Source organism: Macaca mulatta, chromosome 15 (genome assembly GCF_049350105.2).
Source record: "Macaca mulatta isolate MMU2019108-1 chromosome 15, T2T-MMU8v2.0, whole genome shotgun sequence".
NCBI lineage: Eukaryota > Metazoa > Chordata > Mammalia > Primates > Cercopithecidae > Macaca > Macaca mulatta.
The window spans coordinates 47,993,757-48,015,292 of record NC_133420.1 but is presented as its reverse complement, the minus strand read 5'-3'; the positions used below and the strand labels follow the sequence as shown (position 1 = coordinate 48,015,292).

The following is a 21,536-nucleotide window of genomic DNA, read 5'->3' as shown; positions in this document are numbered from 1 at the left end:
TATTAAGAGATAGTGCCAATATGCACCAATTCATTTATTCTTCAAAACAAATCTATAGGATATCTATAATAATTACAAGATAGGTATAACTGAGACTGTTTCTGATTCCAGAATCCCCATTACTTTCACAGGCATATTTCTTATCTCAAAGTGGGAGTGCAAGTGTTCTGAAGATGAAGACCATTGCAGGCATGATACATTCCTATACTATGTAGCCTTGTGCCTTGCATCTGGTCGGACTCAATGAATATTTTAATTGATTACTGTAGAGGAAGTAGCTCAGACAACAAATGAGTCTGGAGGGCAGGACGTTGGCAGGGGATTTTTTTTTTTTTTTTTAGACAGAGTCTCACTCTGTCTCCCAGGCTGGAGTGCAGTAGTGCAATCTTGGCTCACTGCAACCTCTGCCTTCCAGGTTCAAGCGATTCTACCTCGGCCTCCCAAGTAGCTGGGATTACAGGTGTGTGCCATCACACCCAGCTAATTTTTGTATTTTTAGTAGAGACGGGTTTTTGCCATCTTGGCCAGGCTGGTCTGGAACTCCTGAACTCAGATGATCTGCCCACCTCAGCCTCCCACAGTGCTGGTATTACAGGTGTGAACCACCATGCCCAGCCGGCAGGGAGATGTTTTAAATGGAGTTAGAAAGTGTGTGTTAAAAAACCTTGCGTTATTACAAGGCAGCAAAAGATGCCTCTGGATTGCATAAATGCAGCAACAAAGTGCTAACACAAAGTGCTAACCCATAGTGCTAGTGGTTCTCAGATTATGTTTCCTGGGTCAGCAGCATCCTCACCAGGAACATCTAGAACTGTGTTTTAACAGGTTCTCTAGGTGGTTCTGATGCAGGCTCAAGTTTGAGAACCACTGTGGAATAATTTTTCTATTGCAAAACATTCGTAGTATGTTAAATGATAGGTTGGGGACTCTGACAGTATGGAGAAAAAGATGTATTTTGAATTTAATATCTTGCTCATTCTTAGGGGAACACATTTTGAAAATCTGTTCAGTGAATCCTAGTCAGGTGGGTTTTAGTTTAGTTCTGGAAAGCTTTTTTTTTTTTGTTTGAAATTCAAAGATTAAAAAAAATTTGCAAACATTAATGAGGAACATGATTGGGATAGCACAGAGATCCAAATATCTACAACTAAGTGACTTGATTGAAAACAACGTTACAAGGATGGGAAAACATTTCACACTAGCGGCATGAACTGGCTTCCACCTGCTGACTTACTTTCACATTTGGCGCTTGTCTGTGTCCACGTCTCGTCAGGGTTGCAGGTAATGATGCCTTGACCCTGCAGCAGAAAGCCTTCCCTACATTTGATGGACACATTCTGATCAACATAAAACTCCTTTTCAGACAGCAGAGCATTCTCAGGAATCACAAAAGGAACAGGGCATGGATTTGCTGTCAAAAAGAAAAGAAAATGCTTACTGATATTTTCCCTCTTTTCCTAACGTATTTCTTTGAAGGCAGAGTAGTAGTCCTATAGGAGATAAGTTCTCAGTAATGATCATATGAGGTTTAAAAATATGGAACTTCAAACATTAGACACAGCCTGGTTTTGTGTCCTCATGAAATTATGTGTCAAGATAACGCCAGGTAAGATCAGAAAACATGAAGTTATTCAACCACTAATGCAAGGTCCTAAAAGTTGAAGATGACAAATTATTTAAATGACTGACTTTTTGATCAGCATTGTGAAAATAAAAGGCATACTAGAAATCAAGGGGTATATCATGTATTCCCTTATTATTTGAAGAATATCAAATACTTCTCATTGTCACTTTACTTTTTTTTTTTTGAGACGGAGTCTCGATCTGTCGCCCAGGCTGGAGTGCAGTGGCGCGATCTCGGCTCACTGCAAGCTCCGCCTCCCGGGCCGACGCCATTCTCCTGCCTCAGCCTCCCGAGTAGCTGGGACCACAGGCGCCCGCCTCCACGCCCGGCTAATTTTTTGTATTTTTAGTAGAGACAGGGTTTCACCGTTTTAGCCAGGATGGTCTCGATCTCCTGACCTTGTGATCCACCCGCCTCAGCCTCCCAAAGTGCTGGGATTACATACGTGAGCCACTGCGCCCGGCCCACTTTACTTTCTTTAGAAACCATCAGACATTTCCATGTGAGCTGAATATGACTTTAGACTCATACTGCTATGGGCAGGACATTAGAACTAGTGGAATTAGAACTAGTGGAGTCTGCATGCCTTATTGATAAAGATGGATTCCTTTTTATAGGCCCGAGGGAAACACAGGAAATGATGATGGCATTATGCGTGCTTAGTGCAAGTGTGTGACACACATATCAACACATATTTCAAGCAATTTCAGGTTTTCTGATTTTTAAATGGGCACGAAGTATTTGAGTGAGGTATACTTCTGCTGTTACTGCATTATGAAGGTACTTCAAACAGTAACAAGAGCAATCTCAACTTATACCTTGCTTGTGAATATTGTTTTCATTTGAATGGTTATAACTCATTATCTTAATTTATCATATTGATATATGCTTCATTATATTAACATCACATATTAAATGTATTTTCTTTCTTTCCTATCCCCAGTAGAATTCATGATGCATGTATGTCAAAATTTTTTCATTAAATTGCATTTTCTCTTAGTAATCAAGGAATCTGACAAAAGCTGATTCTCAGACAGGACTTAGATAACACAAATAGATTTTTAAAATATCCCAGAGAATTCAGAATTGCTTTCTCTGGGCCCATATCCCTTATAAGTGGAGTTTCCTCTGTGTTTTGGATATGTGGGAAGCTAATTGTGAAGCTGAATCTGACTAAAATCTCTCCTAAAGTCAACACACACGTTTGCAGAGAGGGACTGGGTGGCTCCAGGTTCCATTTTCTGTGCAGTGTGCCTCAGATAGCCCTTCAAGACTGTAGCCTCTGTTGCAGGAATATACCACGTTCGGTCCAGTCGTCGTGTTTTCAATGTCAGCTTTCCCATTGAGAAATTCAAGTGGAGCTTCACACCTGGTCTCTAAAAACAAGAATAAAAGCCTCATATTAATTGCTTCCCCAATTCCTCTTTCCTTCTTTTCCTACGATTGCCAAATATACTTCATGGAATATATAAAATACTATGGCCTATTCATGTGTGAAGCACAGTGATATTCACTGAAGGAGAAAAATATAGCATACCTAAGTATTGGATTAATACACGTATGCAGTTAAAGATTGGGATTTAGTCCTATTGACTCCAGCTGTCTATGTATTATTAATAATGCTGGGGACAGGGGGTGTGGATGGGCAGGTGGGTAAAATAAAACAATCTCATTGTAAGTTGCTAACAATGGTCAAGAACTTTTCAAACAATACAAAATTTATTTCTTACAACCCTTAAGTTGTAAGCCCAAATAAAATACAGGATGCCCTGTTAAATTTCAATATCAGATAAATAACAAATACATTTTTAGTATAAGCATGTCTCAAATATTGCATATTTATAAATTTACATTTATTTTTCATCTGGAATTTAAATATAACTGCATGTCCTGTATTTTTGTTTATTCTAAATCTGGCAACCTTACTTATAGCAACTCTGAGATTATCTCGTAACATTTGCCAAAAAGTGAGGCTTAGAGAAGTTAAATAATTTGGTCAAGGTCAGACACTGCTTGTAAGAAGAGATAAAATATAAAATTATCAGAAGGTAAAAGATAATAGGAAAGCATAAAGAACAGGGACCCATGAGCTTGGGGGGAATTAGAATAAATGACATTTTATATGACTTTTAAGGAATATGCCAACTTCATAAACTGGTGGGTATTACAGTAAAGTTATAAGGAATGATTTTGCATTACTGTGAGAAATGTTATTAGCAGGGATGCTATGAGGAAAATAGGATCACCCTTTCAAGAATCTCAAAAAATGGGCTTGAGTCTTAATTTTATAATTTTTGTGAAGGCAGAGAAGTTGGTTCTAGACTAGTGGTTATCAAGTTTGACTGTACTTTAGAGAACCTGGGAATCATTTATGGCCTATCACAGACCAAATGAGTCCAAATCTTTATATTGAGGGCTACCTTTCAGTATTATATTAAAAATTCCCCAAACATTGCAAATGTGAACTCAGAGTTGTAAGTCCCTGGACTAGATGCTAATGGACTTCTTTCAGTCCAAAGTTGAGTACACTGGGATCACGGATCTTAACATTGGCTGCACTTTGAAACCACCTAGGGAGCTTTAAAATGCTATTGATGCTGTGCCGGGCATGGTGGCTCATGCCTGTAGCCCCACCTACTCAGGAGGCTGAGGCATGAGAGTCGCTTGAGCCCGGGAAGTGGAGGTTGCAGTGAGCCGAGGTTGCACTACTGCACTCCACCCCGGGTTACAGAGTGAGACTCTATTTAAAAATAAAAATAAAATAAGTACATACATACATTGTCCTTTGGCAGAGAAGGGAATACTGGGGATAAAGTTATGTGTATTAACCCACATTTTGCCAAATAAACTTGGTTGTTCTCATAAAATGAGTTAATGTAAAATTCTATGCAAAATATTAATATTAATTTATTTGACAGATGGACCAACAGCACGTTAAAAGCATTGGCTAGTATTGTCACCAACAAAACAACAGCTCTAAGCCTTCTAATTCATAATTATTTGAGAAAACCCCCCACAAAATGCTAATAAACTCAATAGTTAACTAGTTTTTAAACAAAATGTTTGCCATTGCAGAGTCAGTAATCTTGTGTCCTATTGCAGTTAATTGTTAATCCATACTACAGTTTTTGACCCTTTTACTGGTTTACTGCCCTTGAGAAAAAGCCCATTAAAAGGTTCTCATACAGTTAGTTGGCTTACATTTTTTTAAAATTACAAACCTAACCTATAAAGAAAATGTAGCCACACTGTTATTTTGTGTCCTCGGTGTCATTTTGGGGGCTGCTAAGTGTCATTCAACTCACCTTTGCATATTGCCACCCCTCCACTCCACTGTCTGTTCTCCTGGCAGACACGTTCCCTGTTCCCCTGTGAAACAATGGAGAAAGGTCATCAACAAGATCATAACTCTATAATAGAAAAATAATAAGGAAATGCAAAGTAATCTTAGCTATGGCCTCGAATAGCTCAGCACTGGAATGCTAAATAAACACATTAAATAAATACAGTTTAAGGGAGTAGGTTTAGACTTTCAAAAATGTTTTTATCAAATTGCTTCAAAATTCATACCCTGGCAGACCGGTATAATTAAGGTACAGACTTTGCTTCACCTTTTATTTTAAATGGCAACTAATTATAATCTGTAGCTAAGACTGACAAAGAATGCATTAGAAATGGTCAAATAGTATTCTATTGTGTATGTATGTGTACATATATGTGTATGCATTCTTAGAAATATATGAATCATAGTGCATCATAATATATGTATGTACACATACATACACAATAGAGTACTATTTGGCCATAAAAACAGATGCGATATATACCCATAAGTAGATACATATATATCTCAAATTTGCTTTATCCATTCGTCCATCGATGACACCCAACACTTAGGTTGACTCCATATATATCTTGGTAATTGTGTATTCCAAAAATGTATACAATTATGATTTGACAATCAGAAATAATATTAAACATATATTCTAAAAATGCAATCCCCCAGAAACTATTTGGTTCAGATGACCTTGGCCTAGCAACATCTACTCTTTTTATAACTTCTCAGGTGATTCTCAAGCAGATGGTAATGAACTACACTAATTATAAGAGCAGCAATTTATCAGTGATTCTCAGTCCTGGTTGCACACAGGAATCACCGAGGGAACTCTGAAAAAGTTACCGCCACCCCAGACTCAACCCACAGAGATACTGAATTAGTCTGACGTGAGAACAGGTATTTGCATTTTAAAAAATGATGTCTGATGGAAAAATTCAAACATATGAGAAATACCAATAGTAGAAAGAACAGTATAAGAAACTCTCATGCAGACCACCCAGTTTACCCAATTGACTCAAGGCCAACCTTGTTTCATGTAAGCCCCACCCCTTCAATGAACTCACATTATTTTGAAGCAAATTCCAGACTTCAAATCATTTAACAATAATTATTTCAGTATGAATCTCTAAAAGAACTCTTAAAAATTATAATCACAGTAACATTATCACACCTTAAAAGGGTAACAATTCCTTAATATTAATAAAATGTCCAGTTTTCAAATTTCCAATTGTTGCATATATTTCATAATTTATTCTTTAAATAGTTCTGTTGAATTAGTACCACATAAGATCCACACACTGAGACTAGTTTGTTTTTGTGATGATTAATTTTATGAACAAATGTACAGCAAACTGATGGATCATTACTTTTTTTTTTTTTGAGACAGAGTTGACTCTGTTGCCCAGGCTGGAGTGCAGTGGTGTGATCTCAGCTCGCTGCAACCTCCACCTCCCATGTTCAAGCGATTCTCTTGCCTCAGTTTCCCAAGTAGCTGAGACTACAGGTGCCCGCCACCACACCCAGCTAATTTTTGTATTTTTTAGTAAAGATGGGGTTTCACCACGTTGGACAGGCTGGTCTCAAACTCGTGACCTCAGGTGACCTACCTGCCTCACCCTCCCAAAGTGCTGAGTTTATAGGCATGAGCCACCATGCCCGGCCTTGATGGGTCGTTACATTTGAAGAAGTATTAATAGATAATTCACCTTTAAACTTTTGGAAACATCCTGGTATTAACTACAAAATGGAGAGAGTGGTAATAGTGATTGCTCTCACTCTGAGCTCCATGTTAGAATCACCTGAGAAACTCTTTACAAATACTGACGTGCAGCAACTTGAGTGGGCCAGGAGGTGCCCAGCTTAAACACTGCTTCTGGAGGTGTCTGTGAGGATGTTGCTAGATGAAATTAGCATTTAAACTAGTAGACCATGTAAAGTAGATTGCCCTCCCCAGTGTGGGGGGCAGGGGGGCACATCTTCCAAAACACTGAGGGACCAAATAGAACAAATCATGGAAGGAGGAGGAAATGGCCCTTTTTTTCTTCCTCACTACTTGAGTTGGGACTCAATCTCCTCCTCTATCTTCAGACTGGGGTTTACATCATCACCTCACCTAGTTCTCAGACCTTTGGACTTAAACTGAATTACACCACCAGCTTCTCAGGGTCTCCAGTTTGCAGACAGAAGATCCTGGGATTCAGCCTCCATTAATGTGTGAGCCAGTTCCTCATAATATCTCTCTCTCCTCTCTCTCTCTCTCTCTCTCCTATTGGTTTTCTTTCTTTGGAGAATCGTGACTATGCAGTATCTCTTATGTCTCTCTAAACTTAGGTTCCTTCTCTATTTACTCCCTCTGCCCTGTCAATTTATTTGTCTTGGACACTGAAAAACCGGGTCATTGGTCCTGTATCTGTTCCCACAGATAGAATTTTGCCAGTTGCTTCACTGCGGTGTCTCTGACACTGTTTGTTGGATTTAGAGGCTTGATAAGTTCCAAGTTTAATTTTTTTTTGTGTGTGTGTGTGGTGGAGGTGGGAGAGCACAAAATGTTTTCATAGATGGGATTGTTCACTCATCCAGAGACTCATAATGTCTGTATCCATTTTTTTGTGACTTCAGCAGCCATGGTTGATCATAACCTAAATCCATTAATTCTTAGAAGTTGCAAATTCTGCTATTTAAATTCTATTTTATCATTATGAAATAGAACTTCCCCTCATCTACTATTTGGTTATCTAGTCAAACAAGTAGCATTGGAAAGACAATTTTTCCTCTTGAGTTGTCTGTTTTTAAAATAATGAGTTTGTTCATAAGCATCCTTTAAGAGTTTCTAACTAATTATTTAAAGTATCAGTGTAAGCCTAGTGTCATTTATGACCTATTTGATGTGTTTCAGTCAATTGAAGTTATTACCCTTATTAATGCTAAAATGGTCTCATCTTGACCTGTGGGAGCCTTGTCCAGTGTCTTCTGAATCCTTTGGACATGTAGTCTTTGATAGGGTCCCTGCTATTTCATGTGACAAGAGTTTCCAGGTAATCTTTTACATTTCTTGCCCCAGACCTGGAATTGGTAGTTTCTCCAAGTAACTGAACATCAAGATTTTTAAAAAGTTTCTCAAGTGATTCTAACATGTCTAATAGCTTGGAGTGAAAATTCTAACATGTATAATAGCTTGGAGTGAGAACAATCACTATAGCACCTTTCTCAATTTTTTAGTTAACATATGTTTCCACAAATTTTTAAGTTATCCGCTTCAAATTTAATGAGTTTGCTGTATATTTGTTCATAATTTTATATTACTTTTCTTCTTAATAAATTGCAAGATTAATATTCTTGCATGAAAAACGAGGTTTCAAAAACAGGAAAACACTCCAAATGTAATCACCATTACATTATCATCTTTAGAGGAAAGAAGATACATACAAGCCTGGTCCCAGATTGCATATACCTATTTTATGATAATTCTTGTACTGCATGGTCAGAAAATGATAGGACATGCAAAACATGTAACAGAAAACTGGCGATGAATACCTTTTTTTTTTTTGAGACAGGGTTTCACTCCTGTTACCCATGCTGGAGTGCAATGTTGCAATCTTGGCTCACTGCAACCTCTGCCTCCTGGGCTTAAGTGATCCTCCTCCCTCAGGCTCCTGAGTAGCTGGGACTATAGTCACACGCCATCGCGCCTGGCTATTTTCTGTATTTTTTGTAGAGACTGGGTCTTACTGTGTTGCCCAGGCTGGTCTTGAACTCCTGAGCTCAAGTGATCCACCCTCCTTGGCTTCCCAAAGTGCTGGGATTATAGGCGTGAGCCACGACACCCAGCCAAAACCTACCTTTAAATACCGTTATAACAATAAAAATAAAAAAGAAGAGTTTCCTGAAAAACTAAATGACAACATTCTGTAATGTAAAATAGGCCTCTTAAGTTTCAAGTTTAGTGATATGGTAATGCTTTCAGCAGAACTGATTGATTACCTAGCTCTCCCACTAAAGTAAACAGAGACCTAGGTTTTGCAGAGGGATTTTAATATTACAAAGCAAGAGTTGTCTCAAGAATGAAGCTGGTATCAGTCAAAACTGCTCTGAGGTTTTTTCAAGCCAGATTTGCATATGGGAACTTGGCATCTCAATGCCAAGGTATATGAGCCCACTGTTTGAGGAAATCCTGGCTTTGCATACCTAAATCCTTGTGGTTACCTCTCCATGGTGACTGCTGGTAATATGATTACCAGCAAGCTGAAACACAGGTTTAAATGGTCAGTTGAAGTCACAGTATCTGTCTTGTGGTTTGCAAACTTACTTTTTTTCTTTCTTATCATGGCTTTCATGTTTTTTATTTGAGACTTATTTTGCTTTTCTTTTCTTTGAGATGGTCTCACTCTTGCCGCCCAGGCTGGAATGTAGCGGCGCGATCTCAGCTTACTGCAACCTACACCTCTGGGTTCAAGTGATTCTCCTGCCTCAGTCTCCCAAGTAGCTGGAATTACAGGCACCTGCCACCATGCCCAGCTAAGTTTTGTATTTTTAGTAGAGACAGGGTTTCAACATGTTGGCCAGACTGGTCTTGAACTTCTGACCTCAAGTGATCCACCCACCTCGGCCTCCTGAAGTGCTGGGAATACAGGCGTGAGCCACTGTGGCCGGGCTTATTTTGCTTTTTAAAACTCTAAGTTGCCTTAAATATTTATTGGAAAATGTTAAAGTATAAGGGAACAAAGTATAATAGAATCTTTTGAGACCAAAGTCAGTAAAACAAATTTGTGCTAATACTGAAAGTATCCCCAAGCATATTGAAAAAAACAAATTAGCCGGGCGTGGTGGCTCACACCTGTAATCCCAGCACTTTGGGAGGCCGAGGCAGGCGGATCACGAGGTCAGGAGATCGAGACCATCCTGGCTAACATGGTGAAACCCCATCTCTACTAAAAAATACAAAAAATCAGCCGGGTGCGGTGACGGGCGCCTGTAGTCCCAGCTACTCGGGAGGCTGAGGCAGGAGAATAGCGTGAACCTGGGAGGTGGAGCTTGCAGTGAGCCGAGATCGCGCTACTGCACTCCAGCCTGGGCGACAGAGCGAGACTCCATCTCAAAAAAAAAAAAAAAAAAGAAAAAAAAAAAGAAAAAACAAATTAATTCTAGTTAAACAATTTGTTTACTTACCTCTAGTTCATAGCCAGGCTCACACTGATAAATAATTGTGCTTTCAAAGGTGTATTTACTGCCAATCACAAATCCATGTTCTGGACTTTCAGGTTTCCCACAAGAAACTGGACTGCAAGATTCATCAGAAAATGGTGGCTCCCAGGTTCCATCAAGCTAAGTAACAAATAACAAAATGTAAGTTATATTTAGAAGTTAATACATATGAATGAATAAATTTGCAAATATTGATTATTTGTAGGATAATCTCCAAAATGAGTCAAAAGCACCTAGAGTTTGGTCCTACTTTTGCTACTTATTATCTGTGGACTTAAAAAACACACTTTAATTATTAGATGGCCTTAATAATCACCCATAGACAATTTTAGACACTTCTTAAGCCCATAAAACAAGCATTTTCTTCCTAATAGAATCTATTCAAAAATCACGAACAAGAAATATGTATTCATTAAAATGCATGAGAACTGGAGGTTAATACAAATATTCTATGACTTATACGAATGCACTCTTACATTTCACATAATTCTATATTTTATAATAAAGTTTATGAGAAACAGCAAATTTTAGGCATACTACTCAAAGTTTAAGAAAATCAGCTTCCTTTTCTCCATTCCAATGAGAATACCTGAAAACATTTTATCACATATTTTTGAAGGGGTCATGTAGAAAAAAATTTATATATATCTATAAAATTTTATATCTATGTAAAGAAATCCTTAATGATTAAAAATAACCAAAATAAATTCCAGATACAGCAAAAGAAAACAATAATATGTAGCTTTTAACAGATACTAGTGTTATAATACCAAGAAAGATTTCTGCAAAAAAAAAAAATTAAGGCATTCCTTACAGTATGGAAAAATTAAACGCAACATATATACCAGGAAAATGGTTAATCTTAAAATGTTAACATATATATGAGAGTTAACATTTTTCAGCCTGTTAATTGGGTAAGGTGAGGCACACACAGATATATCTCTTGAAGATTGTTATTCTATTGCTAATATTTTTCTGTTTTCTTTGAGGAAATATATATGAACTGGATAACAGTTTTAAATAGGATTTGAGACTAAGCCCTCATTCTACATATAAACCAAAAGTAATTTTGTATATATGCATGCATCATGATTAACCATTTTCCTAGTATATATGTTGCATTTAATTTTTCAATACTGTAAGTAATGCCTTAATAATTTTTTATTTTGCAGACATCTTTCTAAGTATTATAACACCAGTAACTGTTAAAAGCGACATATTATTGTTTTACTATATCTGAAATTTGTTTTGGTTATTTTTAATCACTTATTAATGATTTCCTTTTTCTCCAGAGACTTGTGATGACTCCTTTATCAGAATCAGCTTCTGACTCATTACTTTTGTTCCGTTTATTTTTACTCCTATGTAATTTTATATGAATACTACACTAAGAGTTTCATAATTCTGTGATATGTTTTAGTTTCTGGAGAGACCGGCCCTCCTTCAGTATTCATTTTTCAAAATTTATATTGATCTCCTTATCCATTTATTTATATTATGAACTACAGAATCATTTTGTCACATTACAATAAAATACTCCTAGGCGCTGAACATAGTTTTACACAATTTATGCTTTTTAACATTTAAATAGTGTCTATTCTACTTTTCAGACCAAAAATTTAAACCAAAACCCACTTGAGCAAAAGAGAGGGGTCATACTATGTGTGAAGAAACTAATGAAGGTTGTCAAAAATAAATTATTGACTAAAAAAAAAAAAAGAGCTTAGTATCTTTTTAAGCCAGTATCAGAGTCCTCCAGGGCTTACAAGGGGACCCAGTTGTCTACACACCCAGCCTGGAGAACAACAATTTGATTCCCTTAATTATGGCAGAACTCTGCATCAGACAGCTCAGAGTCTTAGACAAAGTTTCCTCTAAAACTTCTTCAGCTCTATATCTAAAAGGACCATCTGGAACCACACAAATATTGAGGGCATGGTAACTTTGGCAGTTATTTTAACTTGTTCCCCCGAATGCTTCTGCTTTTAGGTTTGACATTGACCAATCATTGAGTGTGCATGATTTATAAATGGAAAACTGGGAGAAGGGAATCGTTCCTGAGTCCCTACTATATGTCAGGCAAGTACTAGCCATTTTATATACATTAAGTAGTTTAATCCTTTCAGTTATCACAGATTCACAAATAAAAAAATAAGCTGAAGGAATATAAGGTCATAGAACCTATAAATATTTGAGATGGAATTTAAACAAAAAAGTATGCTTGAAGTGAAAGTTTGCTATACTATGCCACATTTCTCTGCTTTTAATCCCCCAACACTGACTCCCAACTCCAGCAAGAGTGCATCAATGACACATTTTAATTTTCTTCCCCTGGTATATCTTATGGAAGTTAGGAGAAGGGGATGTGCTAGGGAAATCTGCTATCTATGGTGCTGATACCCCCAACTCCCAATTTTTTTTTTTTTTTTTTAGACGGAGTCTCGCTCTGTCACCAGGCTGAAATGCAGTGGTGCAATCTCAGTTCACTGCAACCTCTGCATCCTGGGTTCAAGCAATTCTCCTGCTTCAGCCTCCCAAGTAGCTGGGACTACAGGCACGCACCACCATGTCTGGCTAATTTTTGTATTTTTAGTAGAGGCAGGGTTTCACCGTGTTGGCCAGGATGGTCTCCATCTCTCGACCTCATGATCCACCCGCCTTGGCAGCCCAAAGTGCTGGGATTACAGGTGTGAGCCACGGCGCCTGGCCCAATTCCCATTTCTAAACTAAAAGTGCCAAAATTAGGTAAAATGTTAAAATATCTACAATAAGATATTCATGACAAATTGATCATAAATATTATGTGCAAAAGAATGTCTATGCATAGAAATCATAGAAATCAGCATGGGTTATGTCCAATATGTTTCCAGTTTTAGTGGAAAGACCAAGGTTGTAGAAGCAGGAACTTTCCTCCATTATTTACCTCGTTTCTCACGAACAATACAAGATACATGTAATAATACACTTTTTTTTTTTTTTTTTTTTACAAATAAGGAAACAAAGCTCAGAAATTTTAAGCAACTTTCTTAAAATTACGACTTACAAGTAGCAAATAGCAGAAGATTTGACACCAATTATCTGTCTGCTTCTGCAAACTTTCGTCTTTCCACTAAAACTGGAAACATATGGGGCATAGTCCATGGCTGATTTCTACACAAAGACCCTCTTTTAATAATAAGATTTATGGTTAATTTGTTATAAATATATTGTTAAAGAAATCTTAATATTTTACCTAACCATGGCACTTTCTTAAAGTGGGAATATTGCAGAAAAAACATACATTTGATTATATTTCTAGCAAGAAATTTCTCAGATCCTTTGACATGAGTGAAAACTTGAGACTTCTTTTCTTTTTGGGATTACTATTATAGATGCTGTTCACTTGGCAATATATGTATATACAGGCGTCACACATTCTAATTAAGACAGAATCTTACCTGACATACTGATATGTTAACTCCCTCAAAGGTATACCCTTCTGCACATGACACAGAAACTTGCCTATTCACACTGAAATCGTCCCCATGAACAAGTATATGTGTGATGTTTTCCGGCAGAGGACATTTTTTAGGACTGCAGGAGATTCTGTCAGGGAACCAGCGACCATCTTTCTGACAGGTGAATGTATCTATGTCTGTATCCATCGTATAACCTTCCAGACATCTGCAATGGAAATACAAAAATGAGTGCCTTAAAGGAAGTACAATATAGTTTCTGACCTATTCTTGGACTTAGGAAGCTGTTACAAGGCTCAGTAGACATTTTGTGCAACATACCAAAATTGATTGTACAGTCAGGTGGATGGCATTGCCATGCAAAAACACCAATATAACAATAACAACCAGTTAAGCTGGGTGTGGTGGCTCATGCCTGTAATCCCTGCACTTTGGGAGCTGAGGCAGGAGGATCACTTGAGTCCAGGAGCTTGAGACTAGGCTGGGCAACATAGTGAGACTTAATCTCTATAAAAAATAAACAAAATTAGCTGGGCATGGTGGCACATGCCTGTAGTCTCAGCTACTTGGGAGGCAGAGGTGGGAGGATTGCTTGAACCAAGGAGGTTGAGGCTGCAGTGAGCCAAGTACATGCCACTACACTCCAGCCTGGGTGACAGAGCGAGACTTTGTCTCAAAAACCAAAAAAACAGTAATAACCAGATCAGTTCTCAGTGATCCATATGAAAGGTTAGCCAAGACTAAAGGTACTGTATTTACCTTATTGTGGACAATATAATTATTGAATTCATTTTTATTCCATAAACAGCTAATAGTTCAGGAAATTCTAGACAAAGTCCAAAATGGACTCAGATATGAGTAGGAATACAGTATAATTATTAATACCTACTTTGTGCCAAGTACTGTTCTAGGTCCTTTACATATTTCTTTTAATCCTGATTATTTGGCATGATCATGGCCTGAATTATTCAGTTTTTTGCCTTAGGTCCCCAATATTTGCATGTGTAAATATAACCACAAAGTTATGATCAGAAAATTTACTATCATGATGTTTAAAAAACAGCTTCATGATGCCAGAGCTTTTCAAGCTAGCTAGAGGATCTTGCTGTTTCATGAAGCTCAACAGAATGATAGTCATGATAATTACATTAGAAACATGTCTGAAAAAAGTATCAATTTATTTTTATACTCAGTAGATTTCTACATAATTGTAGGTAGAATAAAGCCAAGTGTTAAAAGCACCAGTGTTTGGAGAGCAGTTCAGAGATGATGTTTTCTTCCCAATCAGCAAAATTTTTTATCTATCACATTTCATTTTATAATCCTCCTGCCTGCACCCCTTAGAGACTCTAGAGCCATGGTCTTACCTGAGTTGCACTTTACTTTCATAGGTGTGTGCCTCTCCAGTTGCTACTGCGTTGGCGACAGATGGTGGGGGCCCACAGGACAAGGGCTCACAGACTGGATAAGGCTGGCTCCATACCCCTTTCTCTGTGCAAATCAGATCTGAACTGCCTTGTATGACATATCCAGACCTGCAGCTGTAAGTTATCACATTTTCCTTCCAAGAGCTGCTCTCACTGATGAACGCATTTGGTATCAGTGGAAGAGAACCACAAGAAGTGTGTTCACAGTGGGGGAACCCAGAGCTCCACTGGCCATTGGCTTCACAGGTGATTTCAGAAAGTCCTAGGAGCTTGAAGCCTTTGAAGCACTGAATCCGGGCTGCCTTTCCACAGTCAAAATCTGTCCCATTGACAGTTCCATATTCAATTACTGGTGTGGAACACCTGCAAGGCAGGCAGGAAGGTGAGCTGCCACTCCAGGAGCCATTGGAAAGGCACCTTCTTGACGAATTTCCATGAAGCTTATAACCAGGAAAGCACTGATACTGTATATGGCCCCCATGAATAAAGGAAAAACCATTTGGGAAGCCATGGGCAAGATCTTCAGGAGGTCCACAGTTGACTGGTTTACAGAGAGGAACCTCTGCATCCCAGTTGCCATCTGACTGACAGGTGAGTTTTGAAGCACCGTGCAACATGTAGCCCTCATGACAGTGGAATGCCACTTCCTTCATGAAGCCATAGTCCAGGCCTTCCATCACCCCATTGGCCAGTTGTGGTGGGGTGGCACATCTGACAGGTACACAGTCAGGAGTGGCTCCACTCCAACTTCCATTGGCAAGACAAGCCTGACTCCTGGCTCCCTCAAGCAAGAACCCTTCATTGCAAGTGTATTCAATCTCTTTTTGGAATGTGTACTCGTCTCCTCTTACCTGGCCATTGGCTAAGACTGGGGGTGAACCACAGTCGACGGGAATGCAAATGGGCTCATCTTCATCCCAGTTTTTGTCATCCTGGCATATTCTCCTCTCGGTGCCATTCAGCACATATCCGGGGTCACACTCATAGTACAACATGCTCAGGTATGTATAGTTGCTTCCTTTGATGGATCCATTCATGATTGGATTTGGCTTTTTGCATGAAATGGCTTCACAGCGTGGGGAAGCACCACTCCACTCTCTGTTCTGTAGACAAAGCCTTAAGTCGGAGCCCACTAGAATGTGTCCAGGTTTACAGCTATACTGCACAGCACTTCCCATGCTACTCTCTGTAAAACGCAAAAAGCCATTTTCAGGAGCAATAGGCAAGTCACAGTCAATTGAAATGCAGGAAGGTGCACTGCCATTCCAAGTTCCATCTTCCTGGCAGATCAGCACGGGGTTCCCCAGAAGTTCATATCCTGGATTACAGATGTATGAAACCATGGTGCCATACAGAAAGTTTGATGAATGTGTAGCAGGAGACTCCTTTGTATTTTCCCAGGTTTTAGCCACTGCTCCCAATTGATAAGGAGGTTGAGGAGTCAGGTATGGAACTTCCATCATGTCGTCTTCTTGCTCAAAATATCCCTGGTCATCTTTGACTTTAGTACAGTCTCCAAAATCTATATGTGGAGGGAGGCCACAGTCTATGGGCACACATGTTGGGATGGAACTTGACCATCCTGACTCTTCACAGGTCTGCATGGCATGACCCGCCACCTGAAACCCAGGGAAGCAACTGTAGATGATCATGGCACCATAGCTGTAATCTGCACCTTCTACAAAACCATTTTCAATGGGTTGTGGGGAATCACAGTGGATGGCATTGCAAGACGGGGCATCTACATCCCAATCACCTGTCTCTAAACAGGTCAAGACACTGGGACCTTCGAGCTGAAAGCCTCGGTTGCAAGAGTAAGTAACGGTCTGTCCATAGTGTAGGTTTGTGTAAGAGAATTTGCCATTCAAAATCTCCTTGGGTTTCAGGCATTCAATGGGTTTACATGTTGGTTTTCCTCCAAGCCAGTGACCATTTTCTCCACAAAGGGTGGTGGTATTTCCCACCAATTCAAAGCCTGGCTTGCAGGTATAGAGAGCTGTGCTGAGATAGGCAAGGCCTTGCACATCAATGATTCCATTGGCGATTTCCTCAGGTTGGGGACATTCTACTGGAATACATTCTGGCAGTGGAGAGCTCCAGGTGCCATCAGGTTGGCAGAGGGTGGTAGAATTTCCTCTTAGGAAAAACCCACCTACACAAGAATACTTGACAGTACTTCCAAAATGAAGAGCAGACGAAGGAACAGGGACACCGAAGGAAATTAGGGGAGGTGGGGTGCAAAGAACCATCTTACAAACAGGGAAAGAGTCATTCCATTGCTGGGATGGCAAGCATTTCAGGACAGAGGGACCTTGTAGGACATGCCCTTCTTTACAGGAAAATGTCACGACTCCTACCTCAGTGGTCAACTCCTTCAATACTAGCTGGTTTTCCAAGAGGGGTGGCTCTGGGCACTTGGCAGGCACACACTTTGGGTTTAGCTTCTTATCCCATTTGCCAGATTTCTGACATGTCCAAGAACTGTCCCCAACAAGCTCGTAACCCTCATTACAGAAAAACTGAACCTTGGACCCTACTTCAAAAATTTCTCCTTTCATGAAGCCATTCTGGATGGGGGGAGGTTTTCCACAGTCGAGAGGAATGCACATCAGAGGGGATTCGCTGTGCCAGTGGCGATTGGCTTGGCAGACAAATACAGGACTTCCAATTGACTTATAGCCCGGGTTACACTGATACCTCACTTCACTCTCAAAGATCCTGCCAGTTGTATTCTGTGTAATAGGAAGAAAGCAAGTGAGTGCGATTTGTATAACAGATGATGGCGTTAACTAAATCCTTGGATAGTGAAAAAGAACTAAACTAAAAGGTCTATGTTACAATGAATCAATTAGGATGTAAGCAAATGATTTACAGTTTTTCCAATAGGTCCATTCTATTTTTTTTTAAATAAGCGAAAGTGATAGTAGAAAGTCAAATGAGGCTGGGCATGATGATTCATGCCTACAATCCCAGCACTTTGGGAGGTCAAGGTGGGAGGATAACTTGAGATTAGGAGTTTGAGACCAGCCTGGCCAACATGGTGAAACCTGTACAAAAATTAGCTAGGCAATGGTGGTGTGTGCCTGTAATCCCAGCTATTTGGGAAGCTGAGGCAGGAGAATTGCTTGAACCCAGGAGGCAGAGGTTGCAGTGAGCCAAGATCGTGCCACTGCACTCCAGCCTGGGAGACAGAGCGAGACTCTGTCTAAAGGGAAGAAAGAAAAAAAAAAAATCAAATTAAGTAATCCCCACTGCAGAAATGTTTACTACAGTGTTGAGCCCATAACAAGTGAAAGATCAGTAATCTATATGTTGATTGGTGAAGTGTAATCTATATGTTGATTGGTGAAGTGATGAGGCAATACTAAAAATGATAAATTACTCAGTAATTTAAAAAAAAAAAAACTTTCTGCCCAAAGAAATGCTAGTAAAGAAGCACATAAACAATGAACATGTATTTGTTAATGTTGTTAGATCATAAATAGGCAAATAAAATGTTTTTATGGGTATGTCTTAAGAATACTATCAAAGTTTTGTTTATATTCTTAACACTTTTCTTAAAAATTGCTGCTGTAATGCAATAGAAAATAAACATTCTTTAAAAAAAAAGTTAACATTCATGATCTCAAAATTCAAACACGTGTAATATAACAGGTCATAAATAAACCAAGTTACTCATTTTGTTTATGCATTGCTTGTGTGTCTCCCATGCATGTAAGCACCATGCCATTACACATGTATCCTGTGTTGTTAAATGCTAGGTCGCCGATTCTCAGAACTGTACCAAGTAGGAGCTCTAGAAATATTCGTTAAATTTATAAATGAACACCTCTTTACTTATACTGTATACCCTCTTCCAATGAAAAGCTACTAAATGTAAGCAAAAGCCTTAAATAAAAGGCTTTTACTGTTGTTTTGCTATTTTGAATATAACGGAGAAAAGGTTGTACCATGTATATATATGTGGGTTTTAAAAAACTGTTTAATTAGAATATGGTCAGTTTCAAATGGCCCTTGATTTGGGGGAATAGATTCTCATTCCTATTTTCTTGGTAGGCTTATTGAGAAGACAGACATTAGTGTGAAAGCAGGACATATTTGGGTTAGACTGAATTCTTTTGTCCATCACAGTGAAATTACCTTTAGGTTTACCAAAACAGAATTGTAAAAACTACATTATTTGGTTTACTCTTTTGTCTAAACATTTAAAATTATATTTATCTAGGTTCCATTTAGACCTTGCTTTCCATAAAATAAAGCATATATCCATCCTGAAAAACCTCTATAAAACAAAATAATATTATATTAAAATTGGTTTATTCTAACTTCCTATTTAGGGCTAAGCTGTTGCCACAAAGCACTTGAAATGCCTATACACTAGTAAAATGCAGAAAGTTTTAAAGATTCATAATCATCTTTATTAATTTTTTCTAGTCTTCACTACCTGTAGATTTTAGCTATTTCTGTTTTTCAATAATTAATGTGTTCATTGCCCCCGCTTCTGAATAGTGGGTTCATCACAGTGGGCTGGCCCTGTAAGTGATGAAAGCCACAGACTATTTGCTAATCAGTCTCTTACCTCCAGAAAGTGATTCACAACCTTAGGCAGATGAATTAATTCATCGAGAGATGTTAAATGTTAAAAAGATTATCATGATTCTTTGTTAGTGATAATAGTAAATTCCAGTTTCCATGCCTTAGTGAACTTGGCAGTGTTTGGACTCAATTATTTGTTTTGTTTATATATTGATGGGCCCAGTGACAAAAGCCATGAACCATTTGCTTATTGGTCTCTTACCTCCAGAAAGCCATTTTCAATCTTAGGTGGTTCACCGCAAGATACTGGGTGGCATGTCGGTATAGGACTACTCCACTGCCCTGTGGCTTCACAGGTGCTCTTCTTTTCCCCTTTGATGTAGAACCCCTTGTTGCAGCTATAAGCCACCATGGCTCCAAAACTGTAGTTTGATCCACTTGCATAGCCATTCATGATGCCTGGTGGCTCTCCACACCGCACAGGGATGCACTGGATGGACATGGGGGAAGGGTTCCACTGCCCACCTCTCATACATTCAATCTTTGCTGAGGTGTTCAGTACAAAGCCTTCCAAGCATTTAAAGCTCACAACTGAGCCAGCTGCAAATTTTGCTTTGCTCACAGATTCCAAGATGCTATAGGAAACCGATGGAGGTTTTTCACAGAAATGAGCTATACAACGGGGCATGTCTTGACCCTCTGGTGGCACCCACTTGCCCTGGGCATTGCAGAGAAGCTGGGAATTGTCTGCTAGGCTGTAACCATCAGAGCAGTAGTAGAATGCAATGTCTCCAAAGAGCCGATGGGCAGTCTCTGGAGAGGCATGGTCCACGTTGGGTGGCTCATCACAGGAGACAGCTAGGCACTGCTGGTCACTTCTACTCCACTTGCCGTTGGCCAGGCATTCAATGGTGTCAGGACCAGCAAGAGTATAGCTGTGAGATTGGGAAGAAAGAATAAGCATAATATTTAAGAAAAAGTGTTTGTGTCTTCTTACTCTTTTTTTTTTTAATTTTTCCCACAATGACTTTAAATTTATCTTTAAAGTAATATTTCCTCTTTGAATACTGAGCTTATTGATCCAATGACTTTCATTTGAGATATGTCAATACATTGTGATATTAATACTATTCATTCACAAGGGAAATGGATTTAGTAAGATTTTTTGCTATTTAAGAAACTAATAATTGCTATACATTAAAAAAAAATTGAGGAGTAAGCTTTATGGTGTTATTTGACTCAACTCAAATATGGAATTCTATCTGCCTTTAGATAGTTTTTACTTGTTGATTTTAGCACTTGTCTGTTCTTAAGCCATAACGTACAATGCCACATTTAGCCTACCTATAGCTCATTGTTAAGTACTGATATTTAGAGAATTTTAAAACAGTGATTATAATTTCAGTCTCCAATGTCTCCTAAACCTTTACGCTGTGTGGTTAGAGTTAAAAGGTGTCTTCTGCATATGGCTCTGCTATTCGATCAGTATGAATAATTTTTCTTAGTAAACCCCAGTCTTTCTTTATGCAGAGGTGTTTGCCCATATATAATGATGGATTGGTGACTTACAAAAATCTAAAATTACTCTCAAGTACTCTGTCAATGAGATAGAACAAAAGACTAGGATATGCAGTATTAGAATAATTATATTTGAGTCATGCTTATTTTCATCATTGCTCTCTTACTGAACAGAAAATTGATGGAGTTTTGAAAAAATCTCTAACACCTGATTAGCCTGTCATTTTGATACTAATTAATGGTAAGGGAAATAAAATAATTGAGTACCTAGTTTAATCCTGCTTGGACATATTAATTTCTTCATTGTAAGAAAATAAAGTGAATGGTGGTTCAGACAGGCTTAGAAACTTGCCTGAAGTCACACAGCTGTAAGCAGCAGAGTTGGGATCGGAATTTGGTTGATCAGATGCCAACACCTACACTTTTTCCACAACACT

At 38.7% G+C, this 21,536-nt stretch overlaps 1 protein-coding gene across 1 annotated transcript in view; it reads right to left on the bottom strand.

Moving 5' to 3' along the window:
- SVEP1 (sushi, von Willebrand factor type A, EGF and pentraxin domain containing 1) overlaps positions 1–21,536 on the bottom strand; it is a 227,539-nt gene that overhangs the window by 24,936 nt on the left and 181,067 nt on the right. Inside the window, exons 37-43 of the mRNA XM_015117116.3 lie at positions 19,844–20,516; positions 14,986–17,777; positions 13,601–13,826; positions 10,128–10,283; positions 4,930–4,993; positions 2,827–3,000; positions 1,235–1,411 (exon numbers count right to left, since the gene is read on the bottom strand). Coding sequence (XP_014972602.3) covers positions 1,235–1,411; positions 2,827–3,000; positions 4,930–4,993; positions 10,128–10,283; positions 13,601–13,826; positions 14,986–17,777; positions 19,844–20,516 — 4,262 coding nt within the window. The remainder of the gene's footprint in view (positions 1–1,234; positions 1,412–2,826; positions 3,001–4,929; positions 4,994–10,127; positions 10,284–13,600; positions 13,827–14,985; positions 17,778–19,843; positions 20,517–21,536) is intronic.